At 43.4% G+C, this 17591-nt stretch overlaps 1 protein-coding gene across 2 annotated transcripts in view; it reads right to left on the reverse strand.

The window, feature by feature from the left end:
- The window catches only part of LOC144509317 (uncharacterized), a 201626-nt gene that overhangs the window by 46882 nt on the left and 137153 nt on the right, over positions 1 to 17591 (reverse strand). For both annotated transcript variants that reach the window (XM_078237978.1, XM_078237988.1), the window contains exon 9: positions 12000 to 12121. In XM_078237978.1, the coding sequence (XP_078094104.1) occupies positions 12000 to 12121 (122 nt within the window). The remainder of the gene's footprint in view (positions 1 to 11999; positions 12122 to 17591) is intronic.

Here is a 17591-nt window from a genome sequence, read left to right on the forward strand (position 1 = left end):
GATGATGAATCAGTATCATCCACCTGTGTTGTTCTAATTATTCTGGATATAGCATAAAACAATCACTGCAGTAATATCAGTGGCAGTTGAGGGTTATCCAGTGATAATTTTGGAGGTGGTACTTCACAACCTCTATCTCTACAAGCGTACACTGGCACCTAGCAACCATCCTTCTAACTTCCTTCTCAGTGGAGAAACAGTTAGAAGCTGTGCATTGTTAGGCGGTAAAAGGCACAAGTAGGCTGGAATTTTTCCAAATCATGATTGTCCAGCCACTGGGTCTAAAAGCAGGTTCTGAAAACACGATAGATGATAGGACCTTGGGCAGGATAAATACAGACAGCGGGCAATTAAGAGGCCACTGTTGACACTGCCCTCTAATTGGGGACCCACCCCATCTCTCAAAGTTAGAACATAGAACACTACAGCGCAGTACAGGCCCTTCGGCCCTCGATGTTGCGCCGACCTGAGAAACCAATCTAAAGCCCATCTAACCATTAGCCCAGTACTCTGTATTCCTGTTACTCCTTCCAAAGTGAATCACCTCACACTTTTCCGCACTAAACTCCATTTGCTACCTCTCAGCCCAACTCTGCAGCTTATCTATGCCCCTCTGTAACCTGCAACATCCTTCCGCACTGTCCACAACTCCACCGACTTTAGTATCATCCGCAAATTTACTAACGCATCCTTCTACGCCCTCATCCAGGTCATTTATAAAAATGACAAACAGCGGCCCCAAAACAGATCCTTGCGGTACACCACTAGTAACTGAACCCCAGGATGAACATTTCCCATCAACCACCACCCTCTGTCTTCTTACGGCTAGCCAATTCCTGATCCAAACTGCTAAATCACCCTCAATCCCATGCCTCCGTATCTTCTGCAATAGCTTACCGTGGGGAACCTTATCAAACGCTTTACTGAAATCCATATACACCACATCAACTGCTTTACCCATATCCACCTCTTTGGTCACCTTCTCAAAGAACTCAACAAGATTTGTGAGCCACGACCTACCCTTCACAAAACCGTGTTGACTATCCCTAATCAAATTATTCCTTTCTAGATGATTATAAACCCTATCTCTTATAATCCTTTCCAAAACTTTGCCCACAACAGAAGTAAGGCTCACTGGTCTATAATTACCAGGGTTGTCTCTACTCCCTTTCTTGAACAAAGGGACAACATTTGCTATCCTCCAGTCTTCTGGCACTATTCCTGTAGACAATGACGACATAAAGATCAAAGCCAAAGGCTCTGCAATCTCCTCCCTAGCCTTCCAGAGAATCCTAGGATAAATCCCATCCGGCCCAGGGGACTTATCTAGTTTCACAGTTTCCAGAATTGCTAACACCTCCTCCTTATGAACCTCAATCCCGTCTAGTCTAATAGCCTGTATCTCAGTATTCTCCTCGACAACATTGACTTTTTCCTGAGTGAATACTGACGAAAAATATCCATTTAGCGCCTCTCCTATCTCTTCGGACTCCACGCACAACTTCCCACTACTGTCCTTGACTGGCCCTAATCATTCTTTTATTCCTGACATGCCTATAGAAAGCTTTAGGGTTTTCCTTGATCCTATCTGCCAAAGACTTCTCATGTCCCCTCCTGGCTCTTCTTAGCTCTCTCTTTAGGCCCTTCCTGGCTAACTTGTTACTCTCAAGCGCCCTAACTGAGCTTTCATGTCTCATCTTTACATAAGTCTCCTTCTTCCTGTTCACAAGAGATTTAACTTCTTTAGTAAACCACGGTTCCTTCGCTCGACCACTTCCTCCCTGCCTGACAGGTACATACTTATCAAGGACACGCAGTAGCTGTTCCTTGAACAAACTCCCCATTTCAATTGTGCCCATCCCCTGCAGTTTCCTTCCACATCCTATGCATCCTAAATCACGCCTAATTGCATCATAATTTCCTTTCCCCAGCTATAACTCTTTCCCTGCCGTGTATACCTATCACTTTCCATCGCTAAAGTAAACGTAACCGAATTGTGGTCACTATCACCAAAGTGTTCACCTACCTCCAAATCTAACACTTGGTCTGGTTCATTACCCAGTACCAAATCCAATGTGACCTCGCCTCTTGTTGGCCTATCTACATACTGTGTCAGGAAACCTTCCTGCACACATTGGACAAAAACGAAAGTACTCGAACTATAGCTTTTCCAGTCAATATTTGTAAAGTTAAAGTCCCCCATAACAACTACCCTGTTACTTTCGCTCCTATCCAGAATCATCTTTACAATCCTTTCCTCTACATCTCTGGAACTTTTCGGAGGCCTATAGAAAACTCCCAACAGAGTGACCTCTCCTTTCCTGTTTCTAACCTCAGCCCATACAACCTCAGTAGACGAGTCCTCATCAAACGTCCTTTCTGCCACCATACTGTCCTTGACTAACAATGCCACACCTCCCCCTCTTTTACCACCTTCCCTGATCTTACTGAAACATCTAAACCCCGGAACCTGCAACAACCATTCCTGTCCCTGCTCCATCCATGTCTCCGAAATGGCCACAACATCGAAGTCCCAGGTACCAACCCATGCTGCAAGTTCACCCACCTTATTCCAGATGCTCCTGGCGTTGAAGTAGACACACTTCAAACCACCTTCCTGCAACCTTGAAACCTTATTCATGACGTCACTACTCTCAACCTCCTGTACACTGGAGCCAGCCCAAAGTTGCCTAGCCCAATTAAAGTGGGTCCTCTTGAGCAAATAAGATGTCAAATCTCCTGCCTTGCATGCCTTCACAGTGCTCCTCTTTGTCCTTCACAGAGAAGAGATATCCAATGGGATACCCATAGATGTTGTGTAGGATCTACATATTGCATTTCAACCTGCAAAAGACCCTTAGATGAGAGATGGGTCCAGATATAAGATGTGTGCAGTTTTTAAAACAGACAAACGGATGTATTAAACTAAAAGCAAACTCACATTTAAGAACAGAGCTGGATTGAAGGCCTACAATCCTGCACCAATTCTATGTAAACAATGATTGACTATAGTACTGTTTAGATGCTAAGATCTTATTAACATAGATTTTGGTCCCTTTATGAGTTTAGTGCATACCTGATGCATGTGACTTCAGACAGCCATTAGTGTTTCTCTTGCTAAGTGCAATGGATATCCTCCATTATTGTATTCGGTTAGGCTCAATATAGATCTACTCTACAGGTAATGAACAATGCATTCTCGGCCTCAGCATCTGTTGATTTTAGAAACAGCCTGATGGCATGAGTAGATGGGGAAGAAATGTGCTCTTTTAATTTTGTCGGTAAAAGTCTTGAGAGACAGGCTGAAAAGCTTTAAAGAAACAGGGAACACTTGGGGTCGTTTTTATGAAGCGTTTCTTTTAATTGGTTATCTCTGTGCAAATCTGAACATTAAATCTGGAGTAATTAATGTGAACTACAGAACTAAAGTCTAAATTATCAAGAAACATTAATCATTAGATCACTGCACATCTCACGTCTTTGCTTTCATGTAGATTTGCTCATTATAGTTTGGTAGTAACATCAATTCTATGTGGGAGTTTTACAATCAGCCTTTGAACTTGGCAACATAAAAAATTTTTAAAACTTGTGTAATCCGCTGGGCTGTGACAAATACATTCTCAGCACCAGCAGCCACTGATTTTAGAAATTGCATAATGGTACATGTTGATAGTGAAGAAAAGAATGAGAATATGTTACAAATAATTTTTGTTAAGGTATTAAATGTTAAAGTCAATGGAGAGATGGATTGTTTCGTTTTTAAGAGGGTTATAATTATGAGGTTTATATATATTTTGGAACTGTAGCTTTAAATTTAGGATAAATGAAGGGGCCACGTTGACCTGTTTTTGAGTCTGCTCAACAGTAAACCTGTTTGGTTTGAACGTTAGCGATCAAAAGACTTAAATTGTCTTTCTGAAAGGAAGATGCAAGGTATTTATATATGGAGACAAAGGCCTCTTTCTTTACCATTGGAAGACCCCCTGAGACTCCCAAAGTTCCAGAAAGGTTATAAACAGTTGTGCTGTAAATGATCCAATTACTTCCAAGGTGAAAGGACATTGGGATCAAAGATAGCTAATTAACATTTCTACCTGGATGCAAGGTTAATGTGTTTCACGTTGCCATGAGGAAGAGGAAGAGGAAAGAGGATCATTTTTTTGAGATCAGGTCATAGGTTTCCCTAAAAATTAATGAATATCACAGTCAAACAGTAACATTCGCGCCACACAAATGCAAAGCAATGACCATCAGTAATAAGAGACACTCTAACCACTGCCCCTTGACATTCAATGGTCATGGGTTTGGAAAGTGCTGCCTAAGGATCTTTGGTAAATTTCTGCAGTGCATCTTGTAGATAGTACACAGTGCTGCGACTGAGTATTAGGGTGGAGAGAGTGGATGTTTGTGGATGTGACACCAATCAACCAGACTGCTTTGTCAAAGATAGCTACCATCAATGAATCCCCCACTGTAAACATCCTTGGGGTTACCATTGACCAGAGACTCAACTGGACTTTCACACATAAATGCAGTAGCTAAAACAGCAGGTCAGAGGCTAGGAATACTATGGCGAGTAACTCACCTCCTGACTCCCCAAAGCCTGTTCACCATCTACAAGGCACAAGTCAGGAGTGTGATGGAATACTCCCCACTTGCCTGGATGGGTGCAGCTCCAACAACACTCAAGAAGCTTGACATCATCCAGGACAAAGCAGCCTGTTTAATTGGCGTCACATCCACAAACATCCACTCCCTCCACCACCAACACTCAGTACACACTGCTGCTACTACCTACAAGATGCACTGCAGAAATTTACCAAAGATCCTGAGGTAGCACTTTCCAAACCCATGACCACTTCCATCTAGAAAGACAAGGGCAGCAGATACCTGAGAAGAACATTACCTGCAAGCTCCCCTCCAAGCCACTCACTATCCTGACTTGGAAATATATTGCCGTTCCTTCGCAGTCATTGGGACAAAATCCTGGAATTCCCTCCCTACTGGCATTGTGGGTCAACCCACAGCACGTGGGCTGCAGCATTTTGAGAAGGCAGCTCACCACTAGGGCAACGGCAATAAATAATGACCAGCCAGAAATGCCCATGTCCCACAAATGAATAAAAAAAAACAGAGGTACCGTGTGGTCAGCAGCAACAAAAGGCTACACACAAACAAGGAGCAGGACTAGGCTATTCAGCCCTTTGAGCCTGATCCGCCATTTAGTAAGGTATCCCCAATCGGCTATTACTCCCTTGCTTACCAACAATCGGTCCACTCTGCCTTAAAAACATTGAAAGAATCTGTTTCCACTGCCTTCTCAGGAAGGACAAGTCGTGCCTCACAAATTTGATAGAATTTTTTGAGGAGGTAGCTAAGTGTGTTGATGAAGGTAGGGCAGTTGATGTCACATACATGGATTTTAGTAAGGCGTTTGATAAGGTCCCCCATGGTCGGCTTATGATGAAAGTAAGGAGGTGTGGGATAGAGGGAAAGTTGGCCGGTTGGATAGGTAACTGGCTATCTGATTGTAGACAGAGGGTGGTGGTGGATGGAAAATTTTTGGACTGGAGGCAGGTTGCTAGCGGAGTCAGGGATCAGTGCTTGGTCCTCTGCTATTTGTGATGTTTATTAATGACCGAGAGGAGGGAGCTGAAGGGTGGATCAGTAAATTTGCTGATGACACCAAGATTGGTGGAGTAGCGGATGAGGTGGAGGGCTGTTGTCGACTGCAAAGAGACATAGATAGGATGCAAAGCTGGGTTGAAAAATGGCAGATGGAGTTTAACCCTGATAAATGTGAGGTGATTCATTTTGGTAGGACAAATTTAAATGTGGAATTACAGGGTCAAAGGTAGGGTTCTGAAGACTGTGGAGGAACAGAGAGATCTTGGGGTCCATATCCACAGATCTCTGAAGGTTGCCACTCAAGTGGATAGAGCTGTGAAGAAGGCCTATACTGTGTTAGTTTTTATTGATTGGAGATGCCGGCGTTGGACTGGGGTGAACACAGTAAGAGTTTTAACAACACCAGGTTAAAGTCCAACAGGTTTATTTGGTAGCAAATACCATAAGCTTTCGGAGCGCTGCTCCTTCGTAGTTGGAGTGGAAATGTGCTCTCAAACAGGGCACAGAGGCACAAAATCAAGTTACAGAATGCTGATTAGAATGCGAATCCCTACAACCAACCACATCTTAAAGATACAGACAATGTGGGTGGAGGGAGCATTAAGCACAGGTTAAAGAGATGTGTATTGTCTCCAGACAGGACAGCCCGCAAGTCCAGGAGGCAAGCTGTGGGGGTTACTGATAATGTGACATAAATCCAACATCCCGGTTTAGGCCGTCCTCATGTGTGCGGAACTTGGCTATCAGTTTCTGCTCAGTGACTCTGCGCTGTCGTGTGTCGTGAAGGACGCCTTGGAGAACGCTTACCTGAAGATCAGAGGCTGAATGCCCGTGACTGCTGACGTGCTCCCCCACAGGAAGAGAACAGTCTTGCCTGGTGATTGTCGAGCGGTGTTCATTCATCCGTTGTCGTAGCGTCTGCATGGTTTCCCCAATGTACCATGCCTCGGGACATGCTTTCCTGCAGCATATCAGGTAGACAACGTTGGCCGAGTTGCAAGAGTAGGTGCTGTGTACCTGGTAGATGGTGTTCTCAGGTGAGATGATGGCATCCGTGTCGATGATCCGGCACGTCTTGCAGAGGTTGCTGTGGCAGGGTTGTGTGGTGTCGTGGTCACTGTTCTCCTGAAGGCTGGGTAGTTTGCTGCGGACAATGGTCTGTTTGAGGTTGCGCGGCTGTTTGAAGGCAAGAAGTGGGGGTGTGGGGATGGCCTTGGCGAGATGTTCGTCTTCATCAATGACATGTTGAAGGCTCCAAAGGAGATGCCGTAGCTTCTCCGCTCCGGGGAAGTACTGGACGACAAAGGGTACTTTGTCCACCGTGTTCCGTGTTTGTCTTCTGAGGAGGTCGCTGCGTTTTTTCGCTGTGGCGCGTCGGAACTGTTTATCGATGAGTCGAGCGCCATATCCTGTTCTTATGAGGGCATCTTTCAGCGTCTGGAGGTGTCCGTTGCGATCCTCCTCATCCGAGCAGATCCTGTGTATATGGAGGGCTTGTCCGTAGGAGATGGCTTCTTTAACTTGTTTAGGGTGGAAGCTGGAGAAGTGGAGCATCGTGAGGTTATCCGTGGGCTTGCGGGACAGTGAGGTGCTGAGGTGACCGTCCTGAATGGAGATGCATGTGTCCAAGAATGCAACCGATTCCGGAGAGTAGTCCATGGTGAGTCTGATGGTGGGATGGAACTTGTTGATGTCATCATATAGTTGTTTCAGTGATTGCTCACCATGACTCCAAAGGAAGAAAATGTCATCAATGTACCTAGTGTATAGCATCGGTTGAAGGTCCTGTGCGGTGAAGAAGTCTTGTTCGAACCTGTGCATGAAGATATTGGCATATTGAGGTGCAAATTTGGTCCCCATGGCTGTTCTGTGTGTCTGGATGAAGAACTGGTTGTTGAAGGTGAAGACATTGTGGTCCAGGATGAAGCGGATGAGTTGTAAAATTGCGTCTGGAAACTGGCAGTTGACGGCGTTGAGTACTGAGGCAGTTGCAGCAATGCCGTCGTCGTGGGGGATGCTGGTGTAGAGTGCCAAGACATCCATTGTGACGAGGAGTGCTCCTGGTTCAACTGCTCCATGTGCGTTGAGTTTCTGTAGGAAGTCTGTAGTGTCGCGACAAAAGCTGGGTGTTCTTTATACAATGGGCATCAAGATGCCCTCGACATAGCCAGAGAGGTTCTCGCACAGGGTTCCATTGCCCGATACGATGGGACGGCCGGGTGTGTTTGCCTTGTGTATCTTTGGGAGGCAGTAGAGATCTCCAACGCGGGGAGTACATGGGATGAGAGCTCGGAGGGTGCTTTGAAGATCCGGATCAAAGGTCTTGATCAGAGTGTTGAGTTGACGGGTGTGTTCTTTGGTCGGATCTGTGGGTAACTGTCTGTAGTGTTCCTCGTTGTTCAGTTGACTGTACACTTCTTTGCAGTAATCCATTCTTAATAGAGGATCTTTGCAGTAATCCGTTCTTAATAGAGGATCGCAACAGACACCTCCAGACGCTGAAAGATGCCCTCATAAGAACAGGATATGGCGCTCGACTCATCGATCAACAGTTCCGACGCGCCACAGTGAAAAACCGCACCGACCTCCTCAGAAGACAAACACGGGACATGGTGGACAGAGTACCCTTCGTCGTCCAGTACTTCCCCGGAGCGGAGAAGCTACGGCATCTCCTCCGGAGCCTTCAACATGTCATTGATGAAGACGAACATCTCGCCAAGGCCATCCCCACACCTCCACTTCTTGCCTTCAAACAACCGCGCAACCTCAAACAGACCATTGTCCGCAGCAAACTACCCAGCCTTCAGGTGAACAGTGACCACGACACCACACAACCCCGCCACAGCAACCTCTGCAAGACGTGCCGGATCATCGACACGGATGCCATCATCTCACGTGAGAACACCATCTACCAGGTACGCAGCACCTACTCTTGCAATTCGGCCAACGTTGTCTACCTGATATGCTGCAGGAAAGGATGTCCCGAGGCATGGTACATTGGGGAAACCATGCAGATGCTACGACAACGGATGAATGAACACCGCTCGACAATCACCAGGCAAGACTGTTCTCTTCCTGTGGGGGAGCACTTCAGCAGTCACGGGCATTCAGCCTCTGATCTTCAGGTAAGCGTTCTCCAAGGCGGCCTTCACGACACACGACAGCGCAGAGTCGCTGAGCAGAAACTGATAGCCAAGTTCCGCACACATGAGGACGGCCTAAACCGGGATGTTGGATTTATGTCACATTATCAGTAACCCCCACAGCTTGCCTCCTGGACTTGTGGGCTGTCTTGTCTGGAGACAATACACATCTCTTTAACCTGTGCTTAATGCTCCCTCCACCCTGTATCTTTAAGATGTGGTTGGTTGTAGGGATTCGCATTCTAATCAGCATTCTGTAACTTGATTTTGTGCCTCTGTGCCCTGTTTGAGAGCACATTTCCATTCCATCTGACGAAGGACCAGCGCTCCGAAAGCTAATGGTATTTGCTACCAAATAAACCTGTTGGACTTTAACCTGGTGTTGTTAAAACTCTTACTTAGTTTTTGTTAACAGGGGGTTGGAGTTTAAGAGCCGTGGGGTTATGCTGCAACTGTACAGGACCTTGGTGAGACCACATTTGGAATATTGTGTGCAGTTCTGGTCACCTCACTATAAGAAGGACGTGGAAGCGCTGGAAAGAGTGCAAAGGAGATTTACCAGGATGCTGCCTGGTTTGGAGGGTAGGTCTTATGAGGAAAGGTTGAGGGAGCTAGGGCTGTTCTCTCTGGAGCGGAGGAGGTTGAGGGGAGACTTAATAGAGGTTTATAAAATGATGAAGGGGATAGATAGAGTGAACGTTCAAAGACTATTTCTTCGGGTGGATGGAGCTATTACAAAGGGGCATAACTATAGGGTTCATGTTGGGAGATATAGGAAGGATGTAAGAGGTAGGTTCTTTACTCAGAGAGTGGTTGGGGTGTGGAATGGACTGCCTGCAGTGATAGTGGAGTCAGACACTTTAGGAACATTTAAGCCGTTATTGGATAGGCACATGGAGCACACCAGGATGATAGGGAGTGGGATAGCTTGATCTTGGTTTCAGATAAAGCTCAGCACAACATCGTGGGCCGAAGGGCCTGTTCTGTGCTGTACTGTTTTATATTCTATGTTCTAAGAGAGTTTCAAAGACTCAGGACCCTCAGAGAGAAAAATCTTTGCCTCATCTCTGTCCTAAATGGGTGACCCCTTATTTTTAAATGGTAACCCCTCGTTCTAGATTCCCCCCCAAGAGGAAACATCCTCTCCACATCCACTTTAACCAGACCCTTCAGGATCTTATATGTTTCAATCATGTTGCCTCTTACTCTTCTAAACTTTTAAGTGGCAAGTAACATTCATGCTGCATAAGTGTCAGGCAATGACCATCTTCAATAAGAGAGAATCTATCCCTATACCCATAACATCCAATGGCTTAACCATCACTGAATGTTCCACTGTCAGCATCATGGGGGTTACCATTGACCAGAAACTGAACTGGACATTCCATATAAATATTGTGGCTACAAGAGCAAGCATGAGACTGGGAATTCATGATGAGTGACACACCTCCTGACTTCAAAGAGCCTGTTCACTATCTCCAAAGCACAAGTCGGGAATCTGATGGAATATGCCACTTTTCTAGATGAGTGCAGCTCCAACAATACTCAAGAAGCTCAATACCATACAGCCTGCTTGATTGGCACCCTATCCACTACCTGAAACATTCACTCTCTCTACCACCAACACAAAGTGACAGCTGTGTGTACCATCTACAAGATGCTCATGCAGGAATTCACCAAGCTTCCTTAAACAGCACATTCCAAACCCATGGGCCTCTACCACCTAGAAGGTCAAGGGCAACAAATGTATGGGAATACCACGACCTGCAAGTTCTCCTCCAAAGCATATACCTGACATGGAAATATATTGTCGTTCCTTCACTACTGATGCATCCAAATCCTGGAACTCCCTTTCTCACAACATTGTGAATGTACCCACACTACATGGACTGCAGCAGTTCAAGGCAGCTCACCACCACCTTCTGAAAGGGCAATTAAGATGGGCAATAAATGCTGGCCTAGCCAACGACGCCCATAAAATGTATAAAGTGAGAGTGTTGGATATTATTAGTGAAGGAAGTAGTATCACGTTACATAGGAATAGACCAAGGAAAATGAGGAATACAAGGACAGTCTTAGGTTGTATGTACGCAAACATAGAAACTGTGGTGAATAAAGTGGGTTAGCTACAAGCACAAATGGATGTATGGGAATATGATGTGGTTGCAATAACAAAATATACGTTAAACATTTTGAGGACTAGGCAATTAATATTTGAGAACACAAAGTCTTCAGAAAAGATAGGGAAGGAAGAAATGAAAGTGGGGAGAGATGATTAGCAAATATACTGAAGTGTTAGAAAGAAAGGAAGTCCTTGAGGAGCAAAGAAAGAATCTGTTTGGTTGGAATTGAAAAGTAAGAAAGGTATGAGCATGTTACTGGAGGTATCAATAAGTCTCAAAATAGTAAGAGAGAAATAGAGAAGCAAATTTGCAGGGAAATCACAAAAGATGTACGAGAACTATTGAGCTTGGTGCTGGGTCTGAGGTCCTGGTCTTCAAACTTCCTGAGGTGACCAAAGGCTGCGCTGGCACACTGAAGGCAGTGTGAACCTTGTTATCAATGTCCATTGACAGTAGGCCCCCAAGGTATAGAATGTGGTCCACGTTGTCCAAGGCCTTTTCGTGGATTTTGATAACCGTTAACAAATATCAAGAAAGGCAGTAGTCCAAATACCGGTCCCTAGGGAACCCCAATGCTATTTCAAGGACTTTACTATCTTTCCTTTTCCCTTGAACCATTGACTTTTAACTTTCCACAGAGTTCCTCTATTTTTTTTTGGTGTGCGCGTGTGAGAGTGATTTAGGATATCTCCAAAGGGTGATAGGTATATTTTCATATTTCATGCTGTATGTTACCAATGCTGTAGCAAAGACCACTTATTTTTCATATTCCCCGTAGCTTTTTGGTGACAACTCCCAAACACAGATTCACAGATTGAGAGAATTGAAATAAGCATAGAATCATAGAAACCCTACAGTGCAGGAGGAGGCCATTTGGCCCATCGAGCCTGCATCAACAACAATCCCACCCAGGCCCTATCCCGTAACCCTACATATTTACCCTGCTAATCTCTCTTACCCACACATCCTTGGGCAATTTAGAATTAATTATAATTTTATAAATTACCATCCAGAAATAAATCAGTTGGTGCATTATGTCTGTCAATGGGATGCCAGGATCGCCACTTACCTCACAGTTAAATATAAATGTTCTAATTTTCTTTACCTTCTTGGTAGATGATGGTACAGCAAATTTAATAGGTTGATATTTCTTGTTGTAATTTATGTTAAATATCCCACCAGTGAAGAGTTGCAGCAGTTTATAGGGGTACAGTGATGAACTGTAGCCTAGAAAACAACAATAAACATATCATGTCAACATATGCAGAATTTAAACTATAGTTTTTGAGACAAAAAAACGGCAAAAAGCAATTTGAAAACTTGATCACAGCTTATTATGTTTGTAAAAGTGTTTCTGGTCATGATTTGTTTTCCCGCGTTTTTTCCCCCATGACTGGATATATTTAATTCACAGTATATGAACGGAATCATCTACGAATCACGTGATGGAAAAATTTTCATATCTTTTTGTCTAAATGCTAATCAACGGTCATTCTGTTCATTCTAATTACTTGACTTAACATTGATCATTTTTGCTTCAGTCATTTTGATACGTGAATTTGAAACAGTTTTGGTCTTTGCACATTAATTTCATCATTGACATAACAGGGATCCAAATTACACATTTTATCTTCAGGTAATCAGATACAGACCAGTTTTAAGTTTATGAGAAATGACTGTCAAGTACAAACTTCCCTTTCAGCAACTGGTTAGAATCTGGAATGCACTGCCTGAGAGTATGGTGGAGGCAGATTCAACTGAGGCATTCAATACAGAATTGGATTGTGACTTGAAAGGGAAAAATGTGCAGGCTATGTGGAGAAGGTGGGGGAGTGCATTAAGTAAATTGCTCCTATGGAGAGCTGGTGCAGACAATCAGGCCAAATGGCCTCCTTCAGTGCTGTAACAATTCTGAGATTCTGTGGCTTAACTGCGGTGTGGTTGAGTTAGGAGATGTATGCATGTAATGGTTGACTCTGTAAATAAATGTAAGACTGAGTAAATATTAGCTTCAGCACTATCCTTCACCAACTACCTTTCAGGATATTAACACCTTGGGCTAAGTTCTCATGTGCCAGGGGACAAGCACTCCTCATGTGTGACATGGAAAGCAGTATAATTCACCATAAAATGAGAAATGCGATTGTCCAGCCTCACAAACACAGAATAGACACCGTCACACGATGGTTTCGCCAGTTGGATATAGCTTCAACAGTGGGACCAAATTCTGGAGATTTCAACCTGTATCATAATCTACCAATTTTCAATTTAGGAATTATTTTTAATTAACTACATTCTGCATTCTATTTTTGACAATTTTATAGATATTAATCTAGATCCTGTACTGCCTCAGTGCATCTGAGTTAGGAAGGAGGAGAATCAATTACTCATTAACCTTTTCCTGCAACTCCCTCTGAAAGCATGTGTTAGATGCTGAATGAAGACAGAATCGGGTTTGCCTTTTGCAGTCAATTAGCTGCGCAGACTCTCACAAGAAAAATGGTCGTTCGCTGACCCCAGCAAGGAATCAATACCTCAAATGGAAATAGGAAGAAAAGAATTGTTAAATTTAATAGATAGTAGAAAAGAATTTGGAAGGGGAATTTTGAAGAGTATACTGTTTTTACAGTAGACTTTTAAACACAAAGAACTAGGTTATAGTGGAATAAACCACTTCCCATTGGAATTAAATGAAATATCAGTCACAGAGGCTGTAATAAAGCCAGTCTCTAAGAGGGTCCAAATTGCTTTCAGTTGTAATAAAATACAGACATTTTTCTGCTGTGAATTGCTCTGCTGAGGGGTCTATTAAGTTAGATTGTACCTATAGATAATTCTTTGGAATCCTTTGTATTTCTCACTGTCAAACACTCACCTAGGGAGAACTACAAATGTAAGACAGACAAATCTATTTAAAACATCATACTTCTACAGATGGAGTTTAATCCGGATAAATGCGAAGTGATGCATTTTGGAAGAAATAATGTAGGGAGGAGTTATACAATAAATGGCAGAGTCATCAGGAGTATAGAAACACAGAGGGACCTAGGTGTGCAAGTCCACAAATCCTTGAAGGTGGCAACACAGGTGGAGAAGGTGGTGAAGAAGGCATATGGTATGCTTGCCTTTATAGGACGGGGTATAGAGTATAAAAGCTGGAGTCTGATGATGCAGCTGTATAGAACGCTGGTTAGGCCACATTTGGAGTACTGCGTCCAGTTCTGGTCGCCGCACTACCAGAAGGACGTGGAGGCATTGGAGAGAGTGCAGAGAAGGTTTACCAGGATGTTGCCTGGTATGGAGGGTCTTAACTATGAGGAGAGATTGGGTAGACTGGGGTTGTTCTCCTTGGAAAGACGGAGAATGAGGGGAGATCTAATAGAGGTATACAAGATTATGAAGGGTATAGATAGGGTGAACAGTGGGAAGCTTTTTCCCAGGTCGGAGGTGACGATCACGAGAGGTCACGGGCTCAAGGTGAGAGGGGCGAAGTATAACTCAGACATCAGAGGGACGTTTTTTTACACAGAGGGTGGTGGGGGCCTGGAATGCGCTGCCAAGTAGGGTGGTGGAGGCAGGCACGCTGACATCGTTTAAGACTTACCTGGATAGTCACATGAGCAGCCTGGGAATGGAGGGATACAAATGATTGGTCTAGTTGGACCAAGGAGCGGCACAGGCTTGGAGGGCCAAAGGGCCTGTTTCCTGTGCTGTACCGTTCTTTGTTCTTTGTTCTTCTTCCAACACCAACTTATACATCTCAACATTTATATCATTTGCTGCACTTTGTAAATTGTAAATTTATTTTTGGCATAATGTCGAAATGATTATTTAAATTGTGTATAAATAAAACTTAGTCAAACGTAGGTGGCACAATGGCAGCCTCACTGCCACTTCACAACACCAGGGACCTGGGTTTGGTTCCAGTCTTGGATGACTGTGGAATTTGCACGGTCTCCCCATGTCTGCGTGGGTTTCCTCTGGGTGCTCCAGTTTCCTCTCAGTCCAAAGATGTGTAGGTTAGATGGATAAGCCATTGTAAAATGTGCGGAGTTACAGGGATTTGGTGGAGGGGAGGGCCTGGGTGGGGTACCCTTTTTGGAGAGTTGGTGCACACTTGATGGGCCAGATTGCCTCTTTCTGCACTGTAGGGATTCTATGGAATTGTAATTTACCATGCATATGCTCGGTCAATTGACCTGAAGATTTTAAGGTACATTTTCTGTAGCAAATCACTTTTCTTTATTCTATTATTTTAATTTCCTCTATTATTGGTCACAAAACCAATCTGCATTTTAAATGAATATTCATTGATTTAGAGAAAAAGAAGAACCTCCAATCAAAATCATTTGCCAAATTACAACAAATGTTAAACCAAAAAAAAGTTAGATTCAATCATTAAAAATTATATTTAAGAGGTTAATATAGGTACTGATTTTAGCTGCAGTTTTAGTAACTTTTCAAAAACATCACAACAGGGAATTTTAAGAAACTAAGTTTCATTAATCCTGCCAAGCACAAGTATGCATGTACATGCATACATGCACACACACACGTATAAAGACAGGCAAAACATGTAACTTCATTGTAGTGTTTAAATAAACATTACACAAAAATCATGGACAGATATTAAGATTTCAAAGAGTTAGGCATGCAGCACCTAACACAAGTGGGCCATAGGTTTGTATGCACAATTCAATGCTGGTGTTCTATTGTTATAGCCCACAATGGTTGTGATTTTCTATCTATCAAGATGAATTTGCAGAAGATTGTGGGTAACTTAGCACAGAAGTGGAACTTCTAACCTATCCAATTTTTAAAAAGAACATTGTTATTCAGTGTTACTTTTCGATTCCTTTGACTGGGCGTTGTGAATTTTCGCAGCCTTCTGGAGACATTTTCTGCGATATTACATTCTCTTAGCATATGTTTAAAAATGTGCCTGTGGTGCTCAGAGATTACAAGGGATAACATCCAATAACTGGAAGCTAACTGGCAATCCAATGTTTTCACCTGAAATTATTTTTTAAAATAATTTTCATTTAATAATTTAATAAACTTCCCAATAAAAGGGCAACATTCTGTTATAACCTAATGTCAAGCCTAAGTGTGGTTCAGTAAAGTCAGTAGAGTAATGAACTTGGCATTCAGTGCTCAATCATTCGGGATAAATTTTGAATGGTGAAGCACCCTGGATTATGAGGATATGAAAATCGTAACATAACGAACACAGAAGATTGGAGATGTTGGTTGTGCAGCCTGTCAATCCCTCTGGTGTTGCCTATATTTCTATTTTTTGGTCTAGGCTCCATACTGGCAGTGTTGTAGATCCCCTCTGCCTCCTGCCCACAAATCATGGTTACGTGACCCTTTGGTAGATATATACCTGGCACATATTGATCTTCAATGTGATCTTCAATATTCACTGTGCAAGGTGGCACAGTGGTTAGCACTGCTGCCTCACAGCGACAGGGAACCGGGTTCAATTCCCGGCTTGGGTCACTGTCTGTGTGGAGTTTGCATGTTCTCCCATGTCTGTGTGAGTTTTCTCCGGGTGCTCCAGTTTCCTCCCACAATCTGAAAGTTGTGCCGGTTAGGTGCATTGACCCGAACAGGCGCCGGAGTGTGGTGACTAGGGAAGTTTCACAATAACTTCATTGCAGTGTTAATCTGAGCCTTACTTGTGACTAATAAATAAATAAACTTTAACTTTTCATAGTCATCAGGACAATCATCTAACATGAATTGTTGATACAGTCACTCTCAAGTATGAGGGACACACACAAGCATACGCATACACACACACAGTACATTCATTCTTATATAAAAGCAAAATACTGCGGCTGCTGGAATCTGAAACAAAAACAGAAAATGCTGGAAAATCTAGCACGTCTGACAGCATCCGTGGGGAGAGAATAGAGCCAACATTTCAAGCCTAGATGACCCTTCATCAGAGCTCTATTGAGGATGACTTACCTCTACTCTAATTTGATAGGTTCTGAAATGACTGATAAGTTCAACGCGTAATATACAAACTCTGCCATGTGTATTAGAGATGTGCTTGCCAAATCAGCTAGATGAGCTGTTGGGATGTTTGTGTGCTCTGTCCTTCCCTTCTGTGTGCTCCTGATGATGTCTCTTGATAGCATTTCTGAATGAACCTTCTCCATTTCAATTGGCCACAAGCAAGGGAGTCCCAAAGGTCAGTGGTGTTTTGAAGACAAAGTCTGTCCTCCTGAAAGTCTCCTGCCACAACAGAGTTCCATGTATAGCAGTTGCTTCTGTATTCTGATGTCACGTAAATGAACAACAGGTCCTGCCCAGCAAAGCAAGCAACATCTTGCTGCTTGGTATGTTGGCTTGGGAGGGGACCACCTTTCTTACCATTAGATTTGAAGAAAATCGTGAAGGCTGCCATGACTATTACTACGATTTGTACATCATTTTCTTCACAACCACCAAGTTAATTTCTTTTATTAATATTTGACAAGGAAAGAAAATTCTGGGGAATGGCCTATACCATCAGCTTTGTTATCCTATATGTACGTCCCTTACAACCTCGAGTAATTTCAAGGATTTTTTTTATTTCTGCAGTGTTGAGAGCAAAAATACTCAATTGATATTGTGCAGAAAAGTAAAATAAATTCAGGTGTTACAGTTCTGGCCCTAACCACCTCTTCTTCACTATGGATGTCCA

The sequence above is a fragment of the Mustelus asterias genome, chromosome 2 (genome assembly GCF_964213995.1).
Source record: "Mustelus asterias chromosome 2, sMusAst1.hap1.1, whole genome shotgun sequence".
Lineage (NCBI taxonomy): Eukaryota > Metazoa > Chordata > Chondrichthyes > Carcharhiniformes > Triakidae > Mustelus > Mustelus asterias.